Raw genomic sequence first — 16,797 nt, forward strand, 5'->3', positions numbered from 1 at the left:
TATCCTATAGGCTGTTGTGGCTTGAAACTGAAGTCACATTGACTGAAATAAAAACAGAAAATGCTGAAAATCCGCAGCAGGTCTGGCAGCACCTGTGGAGAGAGAAATAAAGTTAATATTTCAGGTCTGTGACCTTTATCATTACAATGACTGAACCCTGCTGGACCATTCCCCTGTTTTTGGAACTCGCTGCTTCATTGCTGATTGTGAGGCTGACTGCATCGGGGCCAACTAGAATTGCCTGGAAACTGAGTCCTGAGAGAGCAACTGGTATAGGAAGGGAGTGCAAAACATACTGGGAGAGGCAGGGTGAGTTCATGTCAGCATGTGATAGACACAGTTGTATAAATGTGTTTTATTACAGTAGTCAAGCGGCTTAGTCCTCTTGAGGACTAAGCCTCACTCACCACTGTAAGTTTGTCTTCAGCAGCGGGGCGTGGGAGGTTGAATATTGAATTAGTTTGGGCCTACTTTCCTTTTTTTTCTTTGTAATTTGCTGTACATTGTAAAAGTCATAACACTGTACTAAAACTTTAGTTACAGTTACTTAGAGCCAAAATTTCATTGAATTAGTGGAAGTTGTTTGGTGTAAAATGCTGGAAATCTGAAATAAAAACAGCAAATTCTGGAAATAGTCATGTAATGCAAAATCTGTGGAGAATGAAAGTATGGTAATGTTTCCATTCAATGACCTTTCATCAGAACTCAAAAGTTAGGTGTGTAACAGTTTCAAACCAAGTACAGAGGTAAGGAAATGACAAAAAAGATAATGATACAAGACAATAGGGGATGAGAATGCGACAAGAGACAAACGATGGGGCGAGAGGAGGTGTAAATGGCGATAACAGAATCATTACCAGCAGCTAGCTGTAGGTCCAAAAACATGGGAGCAGAATACATCAAATCAAAGTTGACAGCTCTATTTCAAATGTGTCCCTTATTCCTCAAATCTTTTCCTAGACAGAAGTTTGCTGGACTCAATTCTCAATCCTAAAGATGACTCTCAAATCCCCCTCACCTTTCCTTTCTCTTGGGAGTGAAGTTATTGAGTGAACAGTTTCTTCACAACTGGACCTGAAGTTTCTGTGTTAGCCTCAGCAGTTTTTTTCTAGACCCCCTTCAATGTGTTCTGCTTCTTTCCTACAGCACTGGAACAAAAATTAAATACAGTTTTCCAGTTGTGACCAAACCAAGGCATGCTACAGTGGTATCATATAGGCATTTATTTCACACCCTCTGCTATATATTGCAATGCTTTTTGCTTTCTTCACAGTGATCACTGAATTTGATGTATTTTTAACAACCATGTAGCTCTCCTTCCTGCTGCATCTCAAGTACATTACCATTTAATATGTAACCTGCTTTCTTGCTTATGTCTAATCTCATGTCCTTTACACTTATCTATATCGAATTCCATTCATCATTCTCTAGTTGTTGACCTCAACTATAAGGTTAGCTTTGGATTATCACAGATTCATTCATGCCATTGGCATGGAACTTGATTTTGCGTTATGAACAGACATAATCGCTTGAAATATATTGTTCTTTTTCAGCAGTTCAAAAAAGTTATTTTTTAAAAAAAGCACTGGCAATCTGTTTCCTCTCTTCAACCTTCTTTGCACCGCCACTCTTTTTTGTTATCTGTTTAGCCTCGCACTTTTTCTACCGTATAGGCATGATGAATCATACTTAAGTGGAACGGCATCAAAGTCATAAACCAAGTAGGTAACATCCACTGCCTCAATCTTATGCACTAGATCTGTAAACTCTTCACAGAAACCCAGATGATTGCTTCTCTTAGCGTCAACTGTAGGCAGTTTTGTGGCTTCTGTCCCCAAATTTAACTAGCCAATCATTGTTAAATATGGACCATTTTTGTTGTGAAATTTTGGGTTGAAGTTATGCAAGCCCCTACCTCCAGTTGGATTTGCTGGCAATATCACAAAATGGAGCTACTTAATTGTAGTTGATGCCTGAATTGATAATCTGCCTCCGTGCTGGAAGTTGCTGATTGCTTATTCATAAAAGTGCTTCATTTAAGCTATGAGGCTGCATGATGAGCCAAGTTTTGCACCAATATCCTTATTGATATTTTTTAGATGGTCAGAACAGTAGACTGTACCCATTAGGGATTGTCTTAGGAACAATCCAACTTGCTTTGAATCATAAAAATGCTTCATTTAAGCTATGAGGCTGCATGATGAGCCAAGTTTTGCACCAATATCCTTATTGATATTTTTTAGATGATCAGAACAGTAGACTGTACCCATTAGGGATTGTCTTAGGAACAATCCAACTTGCTTTGAATCATAAAAATGCTTCATTTAAGATGAATCAGCATGATGAGCCAAGTTTGCATCATTATCCTTACTGGCCCTTATCAGATGAGCAGAACAATAGATTACCCATTAAGGATCGCACTAGGAACAATCCAACTTGCTTTGATTTGTACTCAGTTTCTCTGCCGATATATTATTTCATTTTATTTTCTGTACAGTTGTACTAATTTCAAGTCTTGTATCCAGTAAAACCATTATTTTTTTCGGATCAGGTTGTTGTATCACTGTTGCATTTAGCTGCAAGCTCATTGCCTATTAATTGGTTTTTTCTGTAGTAACTTGTTTTCCTTTATCTAGATACCAGATGGTGGGTAGAAGCTTTCGAATATGTAAAGCTGATGGTTGGGATGGCCAAGTACCAACATGTGAAGGTAAATTAAGTTCCATTTTCCTTGGATAGCTGATTTGCATTTCAACAAAGCATATCATGTTTGGCCTTTTGAGGAATCCTGCCTATGATCAGTGTAAATGTTTGTGCCTGGTGAGACCAAGTTCTGATCTTGTCTTGGAGATTTTTAAAACTTTAAAGTTGCTTTCTTTGCAAAGGGCCTGGGGACATGAAAGAATTAATTTCAGCTAGAATCTATCACCTTTCAACCCTATGATTCTTAATTGAGCCTTTGCCACTTCAGCATGGCGCTGGGAGAGACGGGTTTGTTTGGCATTAGCGAGTGCTCATGTTATAGAAGCTGGAGACACTTGCTTAATCTGCTGAAGACTTGGAGCTCACTGGACCTCCCTGATGTACAAATATTGATAGGGTCAGTGGCAGATGGCAAGAGTAGTTTCTCGGGGCCCATGATGACAACACCCACACCTCCATTATTCTGCCCTGAGCATCTACTTTCTTGCATAATTTACCACGTCCTAGTAGCACAGGAGTTCTTGATCTTCATGAATTATTGTCTCTGCTTAGTCATGCAAACAGCTCAATTTGAAGTTAATTCACATATGATAACACATTTGCTGAAGGTCTAGTACATATTTCCATTGTTCTGCAGGGTGAAAAATTCTTTTAACCTCCAATCTTGTACCTTTATTATACTTCAGGACCAAAAATAACCTGAATGATTATGCAATTCAGCTTTTGAATGTCATGTAATAGTAATAGCACAGGAGGAGGCCATTGAACCCATTTTGTCTTTGTCTGCCCTCTGAAAAGACAACTCAGCTAGTCCCACATGCCTCCCTTTTCCTTGTCATCCTGCAAATTTTTTCTCTTCAGGTGATTATCCAACTTTGAAAAGCATGATTGAATTCACCTTCACCACACTCAGGCAGTGCATTCCAGATCCTAATCATTTACTGCATTTAAAAGAACAGTTTTTCCTCATGTCATCTTTGGTTCTTTTGTGCTTCAACTGAAATCAATGTCTCTGGTTCTCGACCCTTCTACCAATGGGAACAGTTTCTGTCCAGAAACCTCATGATTTTGAACCCCACCATGTATCATGGGGAATAAGAGTCATCGATTCGAATATTAACTGTTTGTTTCTTCACAGATACTGCTAGCTCTGCTGAGTTTTTCCATCACTTCCTGTTTTTATTTCAGATTTCCAGAATCCACAGCATTTTACTTTTATTGTATTACATGTCATGGGGAAAGTCAGCACATTTGGGTTGTTGGTATCACGTGCAAGGTTTTCACAAACATTTGATAAGGTGTAGTAACTGAGCAAGAACATCCATTATTAAGATATGAACTCTGCCAAACAGAAAAAAAGGGTCACCTGAAACATTAACTGTATTCCTCTCCACGAATGCTACCTGACCTGCTGACTGTTTCCAGCATTTTCTATTAAATTCAGATTTCCAGCATCTGCGCTATTTTGCTTTTGTAAAAGAAAAAGTTGGCAAGATAACTTTGATAGCTCACAGTATAGAAAGATAATTGATCACAGATTCAGTGATTCATATTATTAGGAATTTATATGTGATGTCTTACATCTTTGAACAAGAGAATTTCACAGATACTGATTATCCTAGATTTTCCTGCTCCTATGATGTTCTTAAGCCTTGCCACACTAGCATCTTCTGAGGGCATCACCCACCAATTCATTGTAAAACTGCTAGTGGATTGCCAACTTGATTAGTTTGAGTATCGGATTGCCACAGAGAGCTTACTTGGTTCCAAGCTTGCATCATGTGTTAATTTGGAGTTGCAATCCTGAGATAGTTTACAAGAATGGTTCCAGGGATGAGAAACTTCAGTTAAGACGATAGATTGGAGGGGTTGGGACTGTTCTCCTTGGTGATAAGAAGGCTAAGAGGAGATTTGATAGAGATTTTCAAAATCATGAGGGGGCTGGACAGAGTAGATAGGGAGAAGCTGTTCGTAAAAGGATCAAGAACGATAGGGCACAGATTTAAAGTGATTTGCAAAAGAAGCAAATGTGACATGAGAAAAAACCTTTTCATACAACATGTGGTTTGGGCCTGAAATGCACCACCTAGAAGTATGGTGGAGGCATTCAAGAGGGCATTAGATGATTATTTGAATAGAAATAATGGGTATGGAGAAAAGGCAGGGAAATGGCACTAGGTCGTAGTACTCCTTTGGAGAGCCGGTGCAGATACGATGCGCCGGATGGCCGCCTCCTGTGCCATTAAAATTCTGTGTTATGTGCTATACCCCAAGAGGCAGGCAGCTAACTTGATGTCAGCGAAATTTGAGCCTCATTCCTTTGTAGCTATTTTCATAGGAAAAAGCTAATTAGGCAATCTGGATAATTCCTCCCTTAGGTAAATCGTGATCTGTTATATAATGTATTCCTCTATTAAAACCCCATGGCCCAGCATATGCTTGTTCAATGAATTCAGATATACAAGTACCCAAGGAGTGGTTGGGTTAATTCACACTTCCTATCACTTTTAATGCAGGTTAGAAATACATTATATTCTTGAGTCTAATGCATGTGCAAACCTTCTGTCCAAAATATTTAATTGCATACAACCTGGCTGATCATAAAGTCCAATTTCCTGTATGTTTTGTAGGGATAGTTAACATGAGCTTTTAAAAAGATGTGTGAACCAATTTTAAGCCTGCCTGACTGGGTGGAGCTAGTTCTAAGCTGCCATTGTTTGGTGTGTCATTTGGAGTTGTTTTTCTGGGATATTTGCTGTACTTCAAGAGGCAGGCAATTAACTCAATGTTGGTCAAGGTTGAGCTTCACTTCTGTGTTTCTATTTTTTATATCAGTGTTTTAATTTTAATTCTGGCATCCCTAATCTGGCTGTTGGCATTTACACCATTAAGGACAGCTGGCTTGTTCAGAGATAGGTTCATGGACCCAAATAAATAAAAACTAGGTCTACGAGTTTCTTGCATTGCAAATATCAGGAGCCAATTCATGGACAGTTTTCTGATAATCCAATTGTCACTATTCCAATATGAAAGAAATTGTATTCCCTTCTCCTACTTCCCTAGAAAATGTCCAGTTGGGATCAGGGCGACGAGGTGGGGTTGGTCCATGCTGCATTGTTGATTCAGCAGTCTGTTGTGCCTCTGAACTGAAAAAAAAAACTGAAAGTAAAGTTTTAATTTTACTGGTTATTCAGAACATTAATTATATTTCTTCCCCCACCCCCAGCCATTACATGTGGTGATCTTCCACCTATTATGAATGGGACAACTCCATCACCACGCTATGGAGATCACTGGGAATATGCAATGATTGCTACGTATTCTTGTAATAATGGCAATTCATTGATTGGTGCAGAAAAACTTATTTGTACAGAGACTGGAGAATGGGATAATGACCCACCTACATGCAAAGGTATAGAACTTTTTGTCTCCTGTAAATTGATTTGTATCTTAAGATTTAGATGCACAGCTTCAGGTGGTGATTCTGTAAGTGTTGCCACTTAACCCTGTGCTTGAAAATGACTGAATAGGCTTGATGAAGACATAGTTATTGAGATGTAACCGAAAAGTTAAGGGTGTTCAAAAGTAAGTGCATTTTCAAGCATTTCTCTTTGTGCAACACCTTGCATGTCCCCAATTATTTTCAGTTTGAATCTATTCTGTAGCCAGCATGCTGCAGTTTTACCTAGCACCAGTTAGGTTGGACTTGCTCTAGAACACTTTCTAACAAATAATTTATTTTAGAAATGTATGGATACATTATACTTTATTACTGTAATACTCACATTTGACATCATGGGAATGAATGGTAAAGCTGGAGGTTAGGATATTTTTGTATTCAGTTTCTGAATCAGCCATGCTCATTTGAGGTAGCAGAACAGCACAAGCTGTTAATGAGGCATTTCATTTGTTCAGCGCTTCATCTCCCAAGCGCAAACAAAAATACTGTCATCCAGATGGATTTGGAAGATATTATTCTTTTTAAGACACGATGTTCTGCAGAGCCATATAATCAGATAGGGACGGTTGAAATGGCAATAATAGTTTTGCTTGGTCATCTTGTTACTGGCTGGAGTAATTATATATGCAGATAAAAACAACATTCTTTTCACAAATGTGAACCTTTGTAAAATCATTCAGGTTGGAAAGCTTGATGCTTTTTATTTTTTGAAACTTAATCAGAATTTAATCAGAAGGTGATAATTCACAAGTTTGACACTTATTCTGTCTTCAGATAAGAGAATTGGTGCTGTTGACCCCATAGTTCAGTAGGAGCAGTTCTTTTGACATATTACAGCAATGTGTGACAGGCCCAATCTCACTAGTTTGCTGTAAACCTATTTTGTCAACATAAGAGTCAAACCTGCCACCTATGACCAATGAACTTCACAATTTGTTAATGAATGCCATTTATTAAGCTGTGTAATATTAGATTCAGTTGGATTATAGTAGTAAAATTAATAATTCAAAGAATTTTGAAGGTGGAGTTGGAAGTATTTGATAACTTGAGTGAATGAAAATCTAACACATCCTCTAAGTCGAATAGATATATCCTAAGGAGAAGTTTTGTGGAGCACTGGCTTGATCTCTGAAAAATTAGTTTTGTACTGGAAAAGTTCTCTAAAATTGAAAGCCAGTAAAAATAGCACATGTATCAAATGTGATAAATCTGACCCAGACAATATTAAATCCATTAACCCAACATTAGTCATAGGTAAAATTATTTCAAGAATGCTAAGAAGTAGACTGGAGGAGAAGCTGATCTAAATGAAAAGTGAATCCTAGATTTCAGCAAGCACAAAACGAATTGGGGATTTGTTAAGCCATCTAGTAGTCAAAGTCACTCGCTTCATTTTGATTGGTATTTAATGCCAAGGCCTTGAAAAGCACAAAATATTTTTTATCAAAGGTTTCCACACACCCATTTTTTAGCATCGATACAGTGCTCAGTTGTGATACAGATAACATTTTTGGCAATATTATAAGAGCAGTCAGTTACCTAGTGGAGCTAATGCGTTACCTTTTTTGGCAGTTGTTGAATGTCAACGTCCTGAACTGCCTGCAAACGGCAAAATAGAGGAAGGATTTGGACCGACATACAAATATCGGGAGACGATCAGCTACATTTGTAATGAAAGTTTTGAAATGGTTGGCAAGAGTGTGATTGAATGTAAAGAAAACAATATGTTTGTACCAGAACCACCTACCTGCAAACGTGAGTAACCATTTCTTGAAATTTCTTGAATTCAGGATAAAATCAAAAGAAGTGGAGTTGTGGGGTGAACATTCCCTCAAGTCTGTCGCAGTTATAAATATGAAGTGGATTTTTCATGGTTGAGATTGATATGCTGCTTTTTTGATCCTCTTCAGTCCTGTAGAGTTTTTAACAAGTGAAATTTAGTGCTTCTATGTTCATTTAAAGTACTAGAGGATCGGTAAAGAATATTCCATAAATTTTCACAGTGTGGAAAACAGAGCATCTTGCAAATAGAGAATTATAATTACTTCTGTAGGAAAAGGGTTTGAAAAGTAAAGCCCTTTGTTTTCTGTGGAAAGGTATTTTTCTGTCTTCAGATAAGAGAATTGATGCTATTGACCCCATGGTTCAGAAGGAGCAGTTATTTTGATATATTGCAGCAATGTTTGACAGGTCCAGCCTCACTAGTTTGCTATAAACCTATTCTGTCAACATAAGGGTCAAATCTGCTACCTATCACCAATGAACTTCACAATTTGTTAATGAACGAAGACACTGGAGCAGCATTATTAACTTGGGAACATAGAAATAACTGGACAAAAAAAACGAAGTGCATCTAGTTCATCTATCCTGAGGCTCGTGATACAATAATATTTGTGACTAATCACAGCAATCAGTCTTTATCAATTACAATATAACACAGTGAAAACGCCAGTGATGGCGAGCTTTAGAAACCGTAGGTGAAAATGTATCTTTTTCCTCCCAAGCATACTGCATTTACCACATTGTGTCTCAAATTATTCACTGAATCTCAAAGTGATATTTTCTAAAAGGAGTTTATCTAACTTGCATTTGAATGAATCAATGCTAACTGCTTAAGAAGCAGACTGGAGGTAATGCTGATTGGAATGAAAATTGAATCCTGAATTCCAACAGCCACACACAAAAAATAGGAACTAGAAATAACTATCATGTACTCCAACCCAGTCGCTGCATTGTGATTGGATTTATGCTTTTTTAAAGATCTTGTTAGTGTGTATTTTATCTTCTAATTTCCACTATCCAGAATCCATTTTATATGATGGGATCTGTACTCAATTGTGGGGCAGATAAATTCTCTGGTAGTATCAGAAGAAGAGTTGAAACTAATGCATTGATTTTTTGGTAGCTGTTGAATGTCAACGCCCTGAAATGCCTGCAAATGGCAGCATAGAGGCAGGATTTGGACCTACATATGGATATCAGGAGACAATCAGCTATGTTTGTAATGAAGGTTTTGAAATAGTTGGCAAGAGTGTGATTGAATGTAAAGAAGGCAATATGTTTATACCAGGACCACCTACTTGCAAACGTGAGTAACCGTTTCTGGAGTATGCTGCACTTGTTACATGTCTCAAATTACTCAAGTCTTGAAATGTTGTTTTCTGGAAAAGAAGTATCTAATTTGCATTTAAGTATTAACTGCTTAAGAAATAGACTGGAAATACTAATCTAAATGAAAAATGAATCCTGAATTCCAACACACACTAGAAACTAGGGGCTAAAGTCCATCTTGTACTTCAATTAATTTACTGAATTTTCATCGGCCTTTTAACAACGCCTTGAAAAGCACAGTGCTATCGTCTAATTTCCAAAAACCCTCGTTTTATACGATGAAGCCAGTACTTAGTTATGGAGCAGATACATTTTCTGGCAGTATCATAAAAGTGCTTACATTGAAGGTAGAAATACAATAAGTTGTGTGAACTTAACCTCAAGTCTGTTGGTTAATATCTGAGGTGGATTTTTTGAGGTAGTTTACATTCATGTGCTTTTTACTCTTCACTCCGATAGAAAGTTTTAAAAAGTGAACTGTAGAATTTTTCGGTTTGTTTAATGTTATATGATGATCAAATATAAAACATGTTTGTAACAATTCTTAGGTTTGCGATGACTCCCTCTTCTGCTCCCATCCAGGATCAGATGACAAATTGCTGGGCATAGATTTTCCTCATACTGCACATTTAGATAAAATTTTCTTGAAATTTTATGCTACAGATGAACCTAAACTATCTGAAACAAAGGAGAATGTGAGAGGAGGATCCTGGGACAGGCAGTCAGCAGCACCTAGAGGATCTAGTCTAGAGGATCTAGCATCTAGTCTTCACTCAAGTAGGAGTAAGGGTAAAATAAAAGCAAAGGTCCATATTCTATTTAGTTAAAATATGTCTGGGGAGCTCATTCCCATGATTTGCACATCTTGCGCTATGTGGGAAATCCTAGACGCTCCTGGCGATCTGGATGACCGTGTGCAGGAGGTGCCTCCGACTGGAGCAACTCGAGCTCCAGGTTTTGGAGCTTGAGCAACAGCTGGGGTCGCTACGGTGCTTTCACGAGACTCAGAGGTTCATGGATAGCATGTTTCAGGACATGGTCACCTTGCAGCTGAAGGAAGTGCAAGCAGAGAGGGAATAGGTAACTGCCAGACAGAAGAAGGGGACCAGGCAGGTAGTGAGGGAATCCCCTGAGTGCATCTTGCTCGCAAACCATTTCTCAGTCTTGGAAAACGGTGAGAGTGACAGTTCCTCTGTGGAGGCCAACCAGAGCCAAGGCCATGACACTGTGGGTGCTCCAGTTGCTTGGTGGGAGGAGGAAGAAGTGTGGAAGGGCAATCATGGTCAAGGATTCATTAGTGAAGGGAGTAGACAGGCGCTTCTGCGACCATACACTTGACTCCAGGATGGTATGTTGCCTTCCGGGTGCCAGGGTCAAGAATGTCACGGAACGGCTGCAGGGCATTCTGAAGGGGGAGGGTGAACAGCCAGAGGTCGTGGTCCATGTTGGGACCAATGACAAAGGAAGAAAGCGAAATGAGGTCCTGCCAGCAGACTTTAAGGAGTTAGGTAGGAAATTGAAAAGCAGGACTTCAAAGGTAGTAATCTCTGGATTACTCCCAGTGCCATGCAGTAGTGAGTATAGGAACAGAAGGATAGAGCAGATGAATGCATGGCTGGAGAGATGGTGCAGGAGGGAGGGCTTTAGATTCCTGGGGCATTGGGACCATTTCTGGGGGAGGTGGGACCTGTACAAGATGGACGGGTTATATCTGAACAGGAACAGGACCGACATCCTTGCGGGGAGGTTTGCTAATGCTGTTGGGGCGGATTTAAACTAAATTGGCTAGGGGATGGGATCCTGAATAGTAGTTCAGTGAGGAGAGAAGCTGAGATGGAATTAGAAGTTAAAACGCTAGTAAGTGAGTCTGGAAGGCAGAAGGAACGTAGGCAGTGGGGAAGTTACAAGAAGGAATCCTGAGGGACAGGATATATCTGCACTTGGGAGAAACATGGATGATTAAGTGATAGTCAGCATAGATTTGTTAAGGGAAGGTCATGTTTGACAAATTTGATTGAATTTTTTGAGGAGGTAACCAAAAGTGTTGATGAGGGTAATGCCTTTGATGTGGTCTACATGGACTTTAGCAAGGCTTTTGAGAAGGTCCCTCATGGCAGACTGGTGAAGAAAGTAAGAGCCCATGGGACCCAAGGCAAAGTGGCATATTGGATCCAAAATTGGCTAAGCAGCAGAAAGCAGAAGGTGATGGTAGAGGGATGTTTCTGTGACTTGAAGTCTGTTTCCAATGGGATTCTGCAGGGCTCGGTGCTGGGGCCTTGCTGTCTGTGATGTACATAAATGATTTGGACTTAAATGTAGGGGGTATGATCAAGAAGTTTGTGGATGACACGAAAATTGGTAGGGTGGTAAATAATGAGGAGGACAGCCGTAAACTGCAGGAGGATATCAATGGACTGGTCAAGTGGGTAGAGCAGTGGCAAATGGAATTTAATGCAGAAAAGTATGAGGTCATGCACTTGGGGAGGGCTAACAAAGCAAGGGATTACATTATGAATGGTAGGACCCTGGAAAGTACTGAAGATCAGAGAGACTTTGGTGTGCCTATCCACAGATCCCTGAAGATAGCAAGGCAGGTAGATAAGGTGGTTAAGAAGGCATATGGGATACTTGCCTTTATTAGCCAAGGCATAGAATACAAGAGCAGGGAGGTTATGCTGGAACTGCATAAAACGCTGGTTAGGCCACAACTGGAGTACTACATGCAGTTCTGGTCACTGCATTATAGGTAGGATGTGATTGCACTGGAGAGGGTGCAGAGGAGATTTACCAGGATGCTGAGGGTCTGAGCTATGAGGAAAGATTGGATAGGCTGGGGTTGTTTTCCTTGGAGCAGCGAAGGTTGAGAGGGGACCTGATAGAGGTGCAGAAGATTATGAGGGAATAGAGTGGATAGGAAGGAACTTTTTCCATTAATAGACAGGTCAATAACTGGGGGGGCATAGATTTAAGGTAAGAGGTAGAAGGCTAAGAAGGGAGTTGAGAAAACCTTTCACCCAGAGGGTGGTGGGAGTCTGGAACTCACTGCCAGAAAGAGTGGTTGTGTCAGAAACTCTGGTAACATTTAAGCATTTAGATATTCACTTGCGTTGCCATAGCCTCCAAGGCTACGGGCCAAGCGCTGGAAAATGGGATTAGTGTAGTCAGACGTTTGTTGACTGGCACAGACACGATGGGCCGAATGGCCTCCTTCTGTGCTGTAAACATCTTTGAGTGAATTCAGCATGAAACATGGCACCAAAGCAGCATGAATTTCAAATACTATTGTAGGTACCAGAGTAGAGACTGAAACATCCGTGCCTACATATGATCCTCCACTAACACTACATCAGTACTTTCTAATAATTCTACTGGTTGTAGGATTGAAAGGTCAATAGTATGTTGCAAGCATCATGTGACTATCCAATCAGCAAAGGAACGTGTGAACATTGAGATCAGTGGCCCTGCCTTCAGAATGAGAAGATTAGAGCAACAACAACATAGCCTGAGTTAGTTTGGTGTTCTGGGTTGAAACACTGAATAACTGTTATAGTCCTGCTGAGTGAGAAATAGAATTTAACATGATAGCTAATGAAACATAGGCAAGAAAACTTAGTTTTGCTCATCACTTATTGCCTTCACTTAGTTGATCTATCCATTACAGTATTGCTAGGGGTAACCACCACAGAGTCTGTGGGGCAACAAAGCCCTGCTTCCACACTGAGGATAATCTCCATTGCGTTGTGTGCCACTACTATTGCTCTAAATGGGATAGATTCAGAACAGACCTGGCAGCTTAAAACAGTGGGCGGTGGGCGCGCACCTGACCCGCTCGAGCGTAAAATGACACGAGTTGACGTCAGGCGAGCTTCCTGACATCAATGCACAGTTGCGCGATATCTCGGTTGGCAGCATGCCTGCCAACAATTAAGAGGCCTATTAAGGCCATTAGCAAAGTATTTGAAACAAATTTTTTGCTGCCTGTCCAACCTTATTTTTCGCTGCTCGTCCAACCTTACATTTGGCGGGCAAGCAAAAAGGCCAAGTGGCCTTTGCATTATTTTGGAAACCTCATCCATGGGCAGGATGAGGTTTCTAACATCAGATAAAAATAAAAAATTTTAAATTTCATTTATAACATGTCCCTACTCATGTGACATTGCCTGGCATGCATTATCAACCAGCTGCAGGCCATCTTGTCAACTCTGTGCACATGGTCCTGATGTTCCAGCTTGCCAATTGAAGAGTTGGCATCTCCTTTCTTTTCATTTGTTACTTTCTTTTACCTGGTGTGATGGATTCTGTCCACTTGTTGAGCAGAGACTTTAAGCTCCAAGCACCCATTGAAGTAGATGTACTGTAGCAGGTCAGCACCTTGCTAGTCAGGGCATGCCCAACTTGAGATAGGCATTAGCTGACCAGTGGGACTTGATGGCCTCTACCACTGCTGGAGACAGCCTGTAACACCCCTACACCAGTCAGCGTAGGTTTATCACTTGTAACTGCTGTCTCCTGTGTTGTCCCAGTGCTTTGCTTTGAAGGTGAAGTGTCTTCTACAGGGCACAAGTCTGGGCAAAATTTATAGAAACCCTGGGTTGCCCAAGTTAGTGTGGCTCTCTCAATCACCCAGTTGAGTCCAGAGAAATGGAAAGCACTATGTTTGGCACCAGCTTGATTGCAGGGGTTGCCAGAAAGAATTTGACATCAGTGTGCCTTTGGGCTCCACTCCAGATTTATCGGCAGGATTTATTCCCTTAGCCTTCAACTTTCCTGAGGTATCCACAAGGCAGTGGAGCTATCCGCCCATAGCTGGGAGTTTGGTTCTAGGGTCCAGAGGTGTCCACATGCCTGTGGGTCTGCAGGCTGCATGTGTGGGGGCCAGGCCTCCTCTGAGATCCTCTTTAAGCTTTAGCCTTTGGCTGTGAGGGGTTCAGTTTCCGTGTGTCGCCATGAGGAGGCATAGCTAAGAACTTGCCAATGGAGGGGCTATGTACTGACAGGGAGAGACTTGTACATTTAGCTCTATTTTTCACATTTCAAGCAAAGTAGCACACAAAAGTGAAAAGCATGCTAACGCTCTTCACACCACATAAACCTGTTGGACTTGGACACACATTGTCTATTGGAATGCTTAATTAAGACACCAGCTTGCTTTCGTTACATGTTGCCTAATGATGCTTAAAATCTGATCGGAAATTTGCTGAGCCTGATCAGTCTGTTAGAAAATACTAGAATGTTTAATGAAGCAGTAAAGCTAGATCTTTACTGTTATGTTTAGGAACTGCTGGTAATGATTACTTTTGAACATGAATAGATAGATTAAAGCCTAAGCAATACCACTGCAAGGTATTGCACAGTTAGAGAAAATTTAATATATGCCTTGCCATCATTTTTGCCTTAACCAAAATCTTGTCTTGTGAATGAGGGACAGCTAAAATTGAGAGGATCCGATGTTGAAAAATTTTGGCTGGGATTTTCTGCACCCACCTGCCGCTGGGATCTTCCAGTCCCTCCACAAGTCAATGGACTTCTGTCCAGGGCACCGCCTCGTCCGCGGTGGGTCCCGCCCGCGATGGGGCCGAAAAATCCCGGCCTTTATATAAGTGCTACTGGAGATCTTGTTTTTTGCAATACCCTTACCATTTTCCATTTTTTTCTCTGTGTAGCAAGGAATTGTGGTAATCCAGGAGAGATATTGAATGGATATTATGAGACACCAAATACTACTTTTCAAACTAAAGCTACTTTTTATTGTAACACAGGGTGAGTGTTGAATGAGGTAAAACTGATTTTGGTGAAGCTCTTTGAGGACATTATCAAGTAATCAGAAAACTAATGACTCAGAACTTGCTGGAGTGGGACGTCCCACAGTGCCCTGTTAGTTACATTTTTTTTCTCCTCACCTTTCAGCTCAAATTTTTTGTACTGCAAGTTGCTAGAAGTGCATGCTGATAATGGCATGGCAGGAGAAAAGGGCATCTTTGACTTTGAATGTTGAGACCAACAATCCATCCCCTTAAATAATGAGATTAAAGGATTAAGACGGAATCAGAAAAATGACCGAGAAGGAAATAGGATGGATTAGAGTTAAATCAGATAGTGAAAGAGAAATAAAGAGAGGGAAAAAATATTAGATTTGGACAGAAAAATATGGAAAAAAGGTAAAATAATAAAAAATAAAATCACAAACAACAATTTACTACCTGTAGGATGAGACTCCACCACTTTTGTTCCCTTTCTGAGACAGGTGTTCACTGTCATTCACAGAATCACAGTGCAGAAGAGGCCCTTTGGCCCATCGAGTCTGCACCGACACGTGAGAAACACCTAACCTACCTACCTAATCCCATTTACCAGGACTTGGCCCTTAACCTTGAATGTACTTTTTAAAGGATGTGAGGCAACTCGCCTCCACCACCCTCCCAGGCAGTGCATTCCAGACCGTCGTCACCCTCTGGGTAAAAGCGTTTTTCCTCACATCCCCCCCTAAACCTCCTGCCCCTCACCTTGAACTTATGTCCCCTTGTGACTGACCCTTCAACTAAGGGGAACAGCTGCTCCCCATCCAGCCTGTTCATGCCCCTCAAAATCTTGTATACCTCAATCAGGTCGCCCCTCAGTCTTCTCTCCTCCAAAGAAAACAACCCAAGTCTATCCAGCCTCTCTTCATAACTTAAATGTTTCAATCCAGGCAACATCCTGGTGAATCTCCTCTGCAGCCCCTCCAGTGCAATCACATCCTTCCTATAATGTGGCGACCAGAACTGCACACACTACTCCAGCTGTGGCCTCACCAAGGCTCTATACAACTCCAACATGACCTCCCTACTTTTGTAATCTATGCCTCGATTGATAGAGGCCTGTGTCCCATATGCCTTTTTCACCACCCCACTAACATGCCCCTCCGCCTTCAGAGATCTATGGGCACACACTCCAAGGTCCCTTTGTTCCTCAGAACTTCCCAGCGTCATGCCATTCATTGAATACTTCCTTGTCAAATTACTCCTTCCAAAGTGTATCACCTCACACTTTTCAGGGTTAAATTCCATCTGCCACTTATCTGCCCTTTTTGGCCATCCCGTCTATATCTTCCTGTAGCCCAAGACATTCAACCTCACTGTTAACCACTCGGCCAATTTTTGTGTCATCCGCAAACTTACTAATCCTACCCCCCACACAGTCATCTATGCCGTTTATATAAATGACAAATAATAGGGGACCGAGCACAGATCCCTGTGGTACGCCACTGGACACTGGCTTCCAGTCACTAAAGCATCCTTCTGTCATCACCCTCTGTCTCCTACAACTAAGCCAATTTTGAATCCACCTTATTAAATTACTCTGTATCCCATGCGCATTTGCTTTCTTTCTAAGTCTCCCATGTTAGATCTTGTCAAAGGCTTTGCTGAAATCCATATAAACTACATCAACTGCACTAACCTCATCTACACTCCTGGTCACCTCCTCAAAAAATTCAGTCAAATTTGTTAGGCATGACCTCCCTCTGACGAAGCCATGCTGACTAT

General features: G+C 40.8%; 1 protein-coding gene across 3 annotated transcripts in view; it reads left to right on the forward strand.

The window, feature by feature from the left end:
* The window catches only part of LOC144683504 (membrane cofactor protein-like), a 50,851-nt gene that overhangs the window by 8,327 nt on the left and 25,727 nt on the right, over positions 1–16,797 (forward strand). For all 3 annotated transcript variants that reach the window (XM_078546569.1, XM_078546570.1, XM_078546571.1), the window contains exons 4-8: positions 2,637–2,710; positions 5,930–6,115; positions 7,736–7,918; positions 9,069–9,251; positions 14,938–15,034. In XM_078546569.1, coding sequence (XP_078402695.1) covers positions 2,637–2,710; positions 5,930–6,115; positions 7,736–7,918; positions 9,069–9,251; positions 14,938–15,034 — 723 coding nt within the window. The remainder of the gene's footprint in view (positions 1–2,636; positions 2,711–5,929; positions 6,116–7,735; positions 7,919–9,068; positions 9,252–14,937; positions 15,035–16,797) is intronic.

The sequence above is a fragment of the Cetorhinus maximus genome, chromosome 8 (assembly GCF_964194155.1).
Source record: "Cetorhinus maximus chromosome 8, sCetMax3.hap1.1, whole genome shotgun sequence".
In the NCBI taxonomy this organism is placed as follows: Eukaryota; Metazoa; Chordata; class Chondrichthyes; order Lamniformes; family Cetorhinidae; genus Cetorhinus; species Cetorhinus maximus.